This window comes from Scophthalmus maximus, chromosome 1 (genome assembly GCF_022379125.1).
Source record: "Scophthalmus maximus strain ysfricsl-2021 chromosome 1, ASM2237912v1, whole genome shotgun sequence".
NCBI lineage: Eukaryota > Metazoa > Chordata > Actinopteri > Pleuronectiformes > Scophthalmidae > Scophthalmus > Scophthalmus maximus.
Window position 1 is genome coordinate 16,407,046 of NC_061515.1, and position 11,740 is coordinate 16,418,785.

The following is an 11,740-nucleotide window of genomic DNA, read 5'->3' on the forward strand; positions in this document are numbered from 1 at the left end:
AACATCAGTCATGTCCACCAAGCTTGAATCTTATCATGTTTACTCTCCTGAATTAAATTAGCCTTTAGTTTTCGAATGTGGGTTTAATCCAGCATTCACTGACAAGTTTAAACGCCTCTTTATGTAGAACGGCCTTACAGTGCCCTCCTGTGGATCAAGGCAGCATTACATTCTCATGTAGAAATTCACCTGCACGTCAGTCCATGTTTTTGACAGTAGTATTTCAGGTATTCATATTCACATAACAGTGCTCCAGACTTAAAATTATTTTTTAAGTTCTTTGAGAAAGGACTTCACAATATCTCCTCCTATTTACAGCTGCATATATTACACATTCTGCTGAGGCATCATGTTAAAAGGTACAGTAAATGCGATAAAAGTGACAGTTGTAATAAAAGAATGTCAAACAGTAATTTGCTACCCCGTACGACCCACTTTAGACCAATGTATGCAATTTCCAGCATTCACATATGCTTGATATATGTTTAACAATACTCTATAGTTTAAAAGTCTTTTTGGAGGATCCGGTCCAGTGCAGGAGTAGCTTGATCCAAGATCCAAATGTACTCCAAATATGCTGCCTTCGTTTGTGTCTGCAGCGGGAGAGTTCGCGTGTTTTCTCCCTCCCTGCTCCACGTTAGCAACATGTTCAAATTTGCAGTTCGAGGGCTTCCACGGCAGCGTCAGGCAGCTACCGCGATCACAGTGTGTGTGTTGATCAATGCTTCATCTTTAAACTGCTTACTTCCTCCTGTATGGAAAATATTCAATTTTACACAAACAACCTTGAAAGCCGAATTCTGTGTTTGGCAATCTACAGCAGGCAGCAGGTGTGAAGGCAAGTAAAACTGAAGACATGCTCCACTTACCTGCAGGGCCAGTTGTTTGCTTCTCTCCTTCCGCAGTTCCTCTTTCACTTCCTGCATGTCTTGCCTGATCAAATGAGGCAGAGACAAAAAAGAGGAGAATGTTGACGCGTGTGTGCGACATATATGACTAATTGATGTTGTCGCATTTTTTGAAAAACCTGTGACACCTACATGACAGAAGGAACGGATGAATGTTGTTATAAGATGAATGTATGCAAGTACAGTAATAAGCCATGTTCGTGCCTTTAAAAAAAGAAATTCTAGATCTGTAGTCAAGATCAGTAAAAAAAACTAATCTGTGGACCACTAAAAATGATTATAGGACAATTTCACAGGTGCAACGAAACTAGCAGCATAGTGAGAAACATCCACAGAGTAATTTGAAGAGGTCTAGTAAGGCAACATAAATGGAAGACAACTGTGTGTGTGTGTGTGTGTGTGTGTGTGTGTGTGTGTGTGTTAACCGATGTATATTTTTACATAACATGCCCAATAATAAAAAATGACAAAATATGCTTTTTAACATGCCTACAACTGCACACGTCATGGCTCATGACAACCACCAAGGCCTTTGTGTGATTTCACATAATCATTTCCTACTTTGGGATCAATAAAGTACACCTACCTCCCTCCCTACCTACTTACCTATCTCAATCAAAAAGACAAGAGATGACAAATATCTAGCATTATTGAGACATTCTTTCTGGATGGATAACGTGTTTTCTGCTTGTGCTTAAGCGTCCACAAACATCATAAACTTCCAGTTTTAATGCGATGAATGAAACCAAAACCCTGGGGCTCAGGTTTCAAGAAGGCCCACGTCACAGGTGAGTATGACTCACTCGTGTCGTGTCTGCAGCAGCTCCAGAGCCATCCTCAGCTCTTTGATCTCCGCCTGCAGGCTCTCCACCGTCGGCCTTCCCTTGTGGCTCACCGCTCTGCCATCCACAGCTACTTTGGGCGGCGCTGGTCGTATAGGGGGCGGCGTCTTGGGTCGGGGCTCAGGCTTCGAAGGCAATGGCAGGAGATTGTCTGTACCCTGCAGTGAATACGTTGCAAGGACCGATGAACTTGACTTGCCTCAAAAATATTGACTAATCCAAATGAATACAAACGACACAATGGACAACTCGGACAACTCGTGTGCTTGTCTCAAACCTTTTGCAGGCCAGGTAATTTCTCTGGTGGGAACTTTTTTGGCAGTAGTTCTGTTTCCGTCTGGTCAGTGGCACTCTGTGGAAGAGGAACAGCCACAACTTTAATGAAAATGCTCGTTGCTGTAGGAATTTTTATTTCCCAGAATCACTTTGGATGACCTAGAAATCAGGCCCGAACTTGTTGCCGTCATTGTTAGGTGGGAATGTTGGCAGCTCGTGAAAACCTGGGGTGTGTCTATCACCAGGGCCTTTTATCTTGCTCGAACACATCTCGTGGCCGTGTTGCATTCTGATCTACTGAGAGGGTAAGTGCAGAAGTTCTTATCTCTCCCTCTTTTACGATAACCCTTCTTGCATGGAACCTGAACCTGAGTGCAAAATGGATGAGTCAAGGAAGTGATTACGGCCAAGAGAACATTTACTACCCATGGCATGGTTTGGAAAGACTGTAAACCGTGCTTCAAATGACCTGACATGGTAAATTGTCGCTAGACTCGCTACATTAATGACAAAACTGTGCCAAAAATGTATTCAGGACTATTTCAAGAGAAGTCTCAGGCCCAAATTCCAACAAAGGTATAAGTGAATTTTCCCAAAAGTATGCACAAGATAAAGGAGGGAGAACCCTCATTATTGCAGGTATGATCTCAAATTGCAAAGGTCACCTATGGAAATGGTGGTTCGCGCTACGTAGGTGGTTTAGCAAGTGCCTGCTGCCGCAGTTAAGCATCTATTACGCAACTCTTCGCTTCCATGCTGTTCACACGTCATGCAAAAGTCATGATACGCCAACGAATCTGCCACCAAACTGAACCATACTTGTGCTGCCGTGACCAGGCCCGATGGCGGTCTCCTCTGAGGGGGTTTGGCTCGGTTCGCTGTAGGGTGGCTCAGCTTATCAGTCTGCACATCCACTCCGTCAAATTGGTCGGACTCTTTCTCCTCTGCTTGTTTCGGGGAAAGAGGAGCCACATCGCCATTGGTTCTACTGAAAATAAGAGTACGATGTTGGGAGATTTAGACTGATGCCATATCAAACTGACACAGACTGTGGTTCACATTCTTTGTGGTTTTTCCTAAAATCCGATGGATGCAGGTGCATACAATGGCACCTGAAGTCTTAAAAATCTCTCTGTATGTAATACTTTGTCCTTGCATATCTTTCACTTTCACGGAACACACGAACTGATGGCAGCTCTCCACAGTCACAACTCAATTCAACCTTTACACACAGTTTTTTATCTGATGTGAGGCTTTTGAATAGCCACCCAGTTAATTCCCGGAAGAGTGAGTTTACTTAACATTTAGAAGGGTTCTTAAAGAAGCTGGACAATAATCCCTCCCAAATTTACATGCTTGGAAACAATTTTTTAGGAAAGGTTGTTCTCAATTAGCAGCCCCCTCATGACAGAACCGTTTTTTGTTTTCTCAGTTGTGTGTGTGTGTGTGTGTGTGTGTGTGTGTGTGTGTGTGTGTTTTTCTCAGGAAACAGGAAATGGGCTGCCCTCGTCTGTTTAGGCCCAATCTGACTCATCCCAGAGTTTCCACTGAGACGCTAAAGGTCGGGCATCCTGGCATTCTTTGTTGAGGACACCATGGCAACTGGTGGCGGCGACCAAAACCTTTAACATCTAATGGCTCCGCTCACGGTGCCAGACCAAAGAGGAGAAAGTGTTCCTGACATTTCCCAAAGGCTTTTGGCTTTAGACAGGTTGCAGATGAATCACTATTCATGTCACGTAGTCGCAGGGCATAATTACCAAGTATGCTTTAAGTGGATTTATGAGTGGAGATTAGTAGTGCAAGAGAACTCTGAGACCGGTTTGACTCACTTGGGTGAAACCTTGTTGGGTTTTTCTTTGACTGGGGGCGGACTGGGCCTGTTGATGGATGGCAACTTGACTTTGGTCGGAGGATTGGTTCTCAGGTCCTTGGCCTCTGGTTTATCATCTGTGAAGCAAAGTCATCGCATTATTCCACAACATGATTTTATTTCTAGACCGATTGAGCCCCGATGGTGTTATATTTACAACGGAAGCCAATGGCACCTTTACCGTTTTTCTTTGCCGGACCAACTTTCTCCATCGCTGATGCCTCCGCCTTCACTGAAGAAAATATTGGAGAATTACCTCCGTTTTTAACTACATACTGCACACACAGTGAAGCAGTGACTGGGATTTTGTCGGGCAGATATTGTCACTTTTGAGTCCTCGGCCATCTGGAAGACGGTCCCCCTCAATCTGATCGACAAATTCATCAGGGACGGACGCTCACAATAACGCAGCACATGAGAGTGTTTGCCACGCAGGTCAAGTGCTCGGTAACAGATAAGATTGAAGAAGTTGGTTACAGCCCTGCTGAATAAATACAAATCTCAGAGGTGAAACTGCTCTAAAGCATCGTCCTGGTCTACTGTAAGAAAAAGAACACTTTGCATTAAACTTAGGACTCAAAATCTGAGAGGAATAAAGGACCAAAGGAGAACGCGAGAAGCCTACCTTGACTGTTCAAAGCATTGTGTAACATTCCCCCTCAACAAACAATCCACACAGCAATAGTAGCTCAAAGTGCCGCTTCTTGTGCTGGTTGTGAAAATCTCTGCGACAGAGCTCTCCTCCGCCAACACACCACCACCACCACCACCACCACCCCCACCCCCTTGTTTCCTCCAAGACTCTTTAACTGTGCCACATGACCAGTCTAACCATCCCCCCATTTCACTACAGTCTGAGACTTCCTGTGAGATTTCTTGTGAGAGATAGTGGGTGGAAAATAAATGCTGTACGGAGCGGCGGCAATACAGAATGTGAGACGCCGCTGATATCCAGTGAGTTCAGGTGACATCTCTTGAGTATAGCCAAGCACTTCACCTGCCTGTTTAACCACAAATGTTTTGATGCGTATCTAATTTGAAGTTATAAAGAGACAATTTTTGTTGTTTTTTATTTTATGTTGGGAACAAAAAAATTGCTCAATGTGCAACATACCACAGACAGCAGTCTGCAGCTGAAGCTTGACTGTTAGCCACATCCTGTTTCGTGCAGCTTGCAGCCTTGATTTCCACATGTTTCAAAGGCTGTTTATGTGCAGTTTATTTAAACTTAACACTCAACTAAAAAAGTCTAAATGTGAGATTGCATTAAAAAAGTAATCCAAACTTTAATGAAGAAAATCCTCCACCAAAAACTAACATTGTATTTATTCAAAGTTAGTAGCAAACATTAAAACATTAATCCTTTGCATTTGTTTTTGTTGTTCATTTTCCAATTCATATACAATAATAAGGATCTTTGAACTTGTTTAACGTGGAGCATTATTACTACTATAAATGCTATTACTATTGTTGCACCCACTGTTAACACGTGTAAGGGAACACAGCCTTAAACATAGATAGTGCAAATAACATTCAAATTGTGGTTTGAATAAAAACAAGTGTTTTTAATTGTTGTGCGAATAGGTTCATTTTATATTGAGCTAGTGTTGTGATTCCAGATCAACATTATTTTGGGCAAAAAAGTATTTTCTGAAATATGTAAAATGATTAAATAAACAGGTTAAAATTCAGTTATTTAGGCCAAAGTCAGTACTGGTAGAATGATCCGATGAATTAATGTAAGGTTTTGTGAGTTGATTTTTAAATAAGCACACAAGAAAAAAAGAAAAAAAAATAGAAAGTATGATTGACCAATGTTAATCATACTTCTTAATGATTGATATGTCAAAGCATACTGTAAGGGCTTGAAGTCGATGTAAAGTAATGGCATTGATCAGGGGACCATTTTGACTGCTCTCCTACCACATGCCAAAAAGTGCCAGTAACTCTGCCAATTTCTCCATCTGCTAAAACAACAGGCCTTCCCAGCCAGAGATTACGAGTCAGCAAAGAACTTCTAAAACGTGACGCCGAGTCGGCATATGTTCCCGTGCTGCTGTGTCTGATCAATACATGCTGTTCTCTTACCTGCGAGTTTCTTGCTGACGGTGCGCGCGGGCGGTTGGCTCGTGGTCCCGGGCTAGAGGAGGAGAAACGGAAAAAAACTCAACAGGCTGGCTAGTATGAGCCCTCCTGCATTAGAGGCAACTCTATTCGACGCAATCTTTCCACTGAGGGAATTTTCAGTGAGTAATTCCAAAACAGAGGGTGTTAAAGAGAAGCCTGAGTCACTGTGAGCTGACTGTCGACTACAGTGACAAGTAAGAAGCTGAAGTTGGCTGTCTGTCAGCTGAAGGTACACATACATTAGGTTATTTGCATGTGAAAGACATTTCAAAATATATATACTGTATATTCTTAAGTGCATCCAATATTAGTAACTATAAAGCATGTCCATGGATTCATGGCGGCGCAGTGCCAAGGTCCAACACCTCTGGAATATGTGGAAGGTCCAATCCTACTACAAGGATATTTTTGAGATGGTGTGTCAGGTCCACTCACTTGCAGACTGTCCATTGTCGGTATCACCATGACAAAGTTATCAGGAAAGAAGCCACGGCGTCCGTTCAGCTCTCCCTCCCACCAGCCTTCATCTTCTGCTTCCTTCAGATGGAGATTAAAGAGTCACATTCGAAGCTCAAACCCGCCAGCGTCCTTTGGGACGTGAAATGGCCAAAACCAGAGGTTACCAGATGGTCAAACCTAATATGGTGGCCTTGTTATCAGTTCCTCACGGAAGCCATCTCAAAATTGTTTCTTTAACATAATACCTATAAGGTTCGGGGAAAACATGCCAGTCATTTACACTTGTGCGTCATCTTGTGCACAGTGTCACATTATTTCTTTGGAGGCGACAAAACTGGTATGGCCAGTTGAACCTGCGGCTACTTTGTAAGAAAAGTAGTTGTGCCTGGAGGAGTTCAAGGCTGTCAAAAAGCATGACATCATGAGAAAAACCATGACATGTCAGAAACGACGCCAGAAAAATAACAATAATAATTAAAACAATGTGCTCAAACCTTCGTCAGTATCACAACGACGTCTCCCTCCCTCAGATCCAACTCGTCCGCTGCTTTGGCCTTGTAGTCGAACATGACTTGGCAACACTCCACAACTGAGGAGACATTTAAAGAGATAACATGTTTACTAACCTAAAAAAAACCCTGAGCATTGTTTTATATGCGTGATGGGATTAAGACGCGTCTACAATGATGGCTAATCTCATCAGCCTTGTGTGCAACCGTCACATTACTAACTCAAAGAAGAAGAGGAAAGAGCTTGTGATGAACTGTAGATAAAGGTTGTAAACCCCTCATCCCTGACGGACACTCCACTCTGTGCTGTGATTCATCAAGACTGGTCATTGACTCCACCCATAAACCATTCAGGTGAAAGTACGGGAGATACCACTTGTGACATGTTGACAGTGCGCCAGGGAATAAATACACCTGTTTGGTTTCTTTTGGAATGCTGTTCAAAATTAGAAACGATGTCTAACGTGAGAATATTCAGTGGGTGTTTAATTACCTTGACTGCATTTATGAATAATTTTTGATTATAGAAAAAAATTTGAACTTACCTTTTTTCCCTTTGTCCCTCAGACTTGCTTTTTGGGATATCTTCATGGATCAAAAACAAAATTAGGTGGAAGGAAAATGGTTTTACATGCGTTTCAGAAAAGTAATTTTTGCGGTACCTACCTCCTTACTGAACACTGCATCTGTGAGTTTGGGTCGGGCCTTGCTCTCATGGTGCTTGCCATCTGTAAAATGAGTATTAAAAACAAATAAGTCCAGCAGTTTTGTAATATGAATTCAGATTATGTGAAAAAAAAATGCATATACATTTGGCTTTACCAACCTTTAGGGGAAACAAAGATTTCTTTGACAAAATTTGAAGGAAATGCTCCCACTTTGCCATTTTTTATTCCCATCCACCATCCGTCTTCAATCTGTCATGTAGATCGCAGAAACAGCGCATAGCAAGAAAATAACATGAGAGGAAAGAGACAAAATAGGCATTGGATTTTACATAAAACATCATCATCCCAGAAACATTCCAGAGATTATAACCAGTCTGTTTATTCGGACTACTTGATAGCATGAACATCCATCAAATTCAAAAACATCTCAAATTCATTCCTGTAAAGATGCAATTTGTCTCAGTAACTCTTTGTCTACCTGGTGGCCAGTTAAAGAGAGAGCACTACCCAAACCATCGATGAACATGAAATTCAAATGTTCATCGTGTGTGTGTGTGTGTGTGTGTGTGTGTGTGTGTGTCTGTGTGTGTGTGTTTGCTTGCTTGCTTGCTTGCTCCAGGCAACTCGACAGGAGGCTGCTACAACTCGTTTGCAGAGCATGCTGAGACACAGTTTGGTTATTTGCATTCGAATGTGAATGTTCGAGCAGCAATACGAAGGGACTCTACCTCTTTGATGATCTCAATAGTCTCGCCAATGACCAGCTCGAGCTCATCTTCGTTGAGGGCGCTGTAGGCAAACACTGCCTCGCATTTCCTTTTGGGTTTCATCCTCTTTGCTGAAAGAACAAAGGATCAGCAGCCCCATCAACAGACAGGTGTAATATGCATAAATTACAGGTGATGCTGATGGAGAAACACGAGAGGATAGTCAAGTCTCAACAGGACAGAAAGCAAAGCACTTGGTGCTCAATCACATTACTATCATGTCTGATCCCTCAAAGGACCCGTTTGTCTCTGTGTGCTGTATTTTAGTACATTATAATAAGGGGTTTGTGTGGCGAGGATGTGGTAAACGTATATTTACAGTCACCTTGCTGGCTGTAGCGTCCTGCTGAGTGCGTGCGCCACACTCACCATAAAGGTTACAACAAAGAAAACCCCCAACCTGGTTTGAAAAGCATTGGTTGATATACCAGTGGTCTATTTGGAGTTGACTCTCATGCGAGCTGAGATAACAAGGTTATATTGCAGTATTGTGCAGATTTGAGTACATTAGATGTAATAAAATCATCTTTGTCGTTGACTGGGACCAAAGCTGCAATGCCAGAAGGCAGTTAACTCTTGATCTTATCATGTTTTAACTGGTTTAATGATTTGATGATTTAAATGTAATCATTCCAAATGGAGATATCAACTATGTCAAGTAAGTGATACCATCTCCCAACAAAATGATATAGAAGGTGACTCCATTGTGGTTTCATTACATTTTTTAAGTAATATTTTGTAAAGTATTGGATCACTTTTTTTTTTGCCTGATGAACCCTTCTCTTGTTTTTGGTCAAAGTGTGTTCACAGCTACTTTTCGCTTTTTGCATTTTAAGATTAGAACAGCGAAGGAAATAAGAGTGCTCAGAATTTAGACTTAGCATTGTACATTTTCTAATGCTCCGTGGTTCCCTCTTGCTGTCTCCAATCAGATAGACTGGCACCTCCTGTAAGGAAAAAAACAAAAGGCATATTGTAACATGTACACATGTACACAGACTCACTGTACAGTTACACCACAACGCTCTGTCAACCCACAGTACCTTGACAAAGTTGGCAGGGAAGATGCCCCGCTTTCCTCGCAGCTCCCCCTCCAGCCATCCCTCCTCGCTGGCCTTGGCGACTTTCTTGATCACGTCCCCTGCCCTCATTGTGATCTCGTCTCCCATGGTGCCCTCGAAGTCGATCAGCACCAGCACCTCTGCAGTGGAGACCGTAAATGGGGCAGAAAATTAGATTCTTTGCACACAGGCTGGTCACTTGCCTCCCAAGTTGATCCGTCCTGACATTTGCCAAAGAACTGGGAGCTGGCCAAGGATACAGGCCGCGAGTCAATGTGGATTATTACAGATAAACTGTACAGTTTTCTTTTGTCAGTAATTATTCTTTCCACACATGGCAAAACACATATTCCTTGCAGGTTCCTGCAGCATTAAGAAGACTTAAAATAACAGAAGTCAGAGGAAGTCATAGTCAGAGGGTTTTCCACCATGCACTGACATGAAAACATCTCTGGATGCATATGAATTGCACTCTAATCTTCAGTCTATTCCAAGCTGTTATTCTGTGGTATCCCATACACCACTGCTTCACTTTTATTTGCATATCAAATTAAAATACTTATATCAAATCAACAGTATTTTAAACTCACACAGACTAACTCAATGTTGTCATCACTAAGCAATTGTCTGTGTTTTACCATCAAATCAACTCATTCCAGCAAACAATCAAGCTGAGAGACGAAAAAAGAAATTCTATTTTTCTAAACACACACACACACACACACACACACACACACAATAATGCAGACTCACCCATGGTATCTTTCTTTGATTCGTCCTTCACAAAAGGCAGCAGACAAACTCTTGAGTCGAAGGGGAGCTGAAAGAGTTTGGTTGCGTCGTCTAAGACGGAGAGATATGGCAGCCGAGGCCCTTCTTCCTACTTGTCAAACATTAACATTGAGCAACTTTTCCTGAGGCTCGTCATGGCAAGTTAACAGCAAGGAGTAGGAAGGGTCACACAGTCGAGAGAGAGAGAGAGAGGGAGGGAGGGAGGGAGAAAAGAAAGAAAGAAACCGGTAAGACAGGTTTGTAAGTGGGACCTAAAATGGAGTATGACAATAAAGTTCTTCTGCTGCAGCAAAACAATGTCAGAACACAATGGTCAGCATTCACAAGCAAAACAAAACAATTTAATCCAGGTCTTATATATATATATATATATATATATATATATATATATATATATATATATATATATATATATATATATATATATTCTGACTATAGCATAAAAAGGCTACAGATTCCTAGTCAATTCAATTTCAATACCTTATTTCTGTCTGTTGGGAGGAGTGTGTTTGAGCATGTGCCATTAATGTTGTTGTTTTTGTGTGCCGCCCTGTAGGCGAAGTGGCTGGCCATTTAGAGAAAGCAGAACCGAGGTATGCAAGACTGAATTTCACAACCCCCCTATCTTTTTTCTTCTTTTCCATTAAATTGTACTAAATTATTACATGCAGGCTGGGGTTTTAGTAGCTAAGGCTGTTTCGCTTTAATGTGCTACATTAAGTTACGGTAAAATGTATTTTGGTCATCAGTTTTGGGACATACTCCGCTCGAGTACTTCCTCATTTTCTCCATCATGTCTGTCAAGTCTTCACTTGTGTGAAGAGAAGGTTATTGACCTTTATTGTCCCTCTAAAGATTTTGTCTTGGACTGTGTTCCCCTTACACTGGGAATAACACTGTGTAGTTAAATTGACGCATGCTATTACATTATCCGGTGATTGTTATATAATCGGTAGCTCTTCACCTTTTGGCGAAGGAGTTTGTTTCAAAGTATCATGAGGCCGTACAAGGTATAATAAAAACCTCCTCCCATTCACTGCAGTGCCCTTCGAAGAATTCAGATTACGTCAACTACACTAAAATGTATTCATCACATACAATAGAATAGAACAATACAGAAGTAGAATGCCACTTCATGGTGTGTTATTGAAATTAAAATGCCATTACATGGTTGACACTGGCTACTTGAAGCCTTGATGGACAGAAGAACAATCTGTTAATTTGTACTTTTGAAATGTCTGTCAGAGAGCAGAGAGCGCTATACATGGGTGGACATGAGTGAGTCTTTTGACTTGATATACCCGGGTCTGAAGCGATCTTTAGGGTCTGTCGGATTATGATTTTGACAAAAAAACAACTTGGAGTGTAGAAAGCAGTTTGATGCTTATTGTAAGTGTTCCCGGCCACTTGTTTGATTGCGTGGTAACCAAGTGGCAACCAACTGCGACGTTACCAATT

At 41.8% G+C, this 11,740-nt stretch overlaps 1 protein-coding gene across 4 annotated transcripts; it reads right to left on the reverse strand.

Annotated features, from left to right (window-relative positions):
* Positions 1 to 204: 204 nt before the first annotated feature.
* Positions 205 to 10,435, reverse strand: sh3d21 (SH3 domain containing 21). 4 transcript variants are annotated; one of them, XM_035632523.2, is made up of 17 exons: positions 10,244 to 10,435; positions 9,473 to 9,630; positions 9,319 to 9,376; positions 8,391 to 8,500; positions 7,821 to 7,911; positions 7,661 to 7,722; positions 7,540 to 7,579; positions 6,980 to 7,074; positions 6,462 to 6,563; positions 5,988 to 6,039; positions 4,081 to 4,131; positions 3,859 to 3,976; positions 2,846 to 3,011; positions 2,028 to 2,102; positions 1,712 to 1,908; positions 870 to 933; positions 205 to 751 (listed from the first exon to the last, which is right to left on the reverse strand). In XM_035632523.2, exons 1-17 carry the CDS (start codon positions 10,245 to 10,247, stop codon positions 719 to 721), a joined length of 1,476 nt encoding a protein of 491 aa, XP_035488416.1. In that variant the 5' UTR covers positions 10,248 to 10,435; the 3' UTR covers positions 205 to 718. The 4 variants fall into 4 exon arrangements, with proteins under 4 accessions (XP_035488416.1, XP_035488407.1, XP_035488432.1 ...); XM_035632514.2 differs by having other exon boundaries at positions 2,846 to 3,014; positions 10,244 to 10,431; XM_035632539.2 differs by lacking the exon at positions 4,081 to 4,131.
* Positions 10,436 to 11,740: the final 1,305 nt, after the last annotated feature.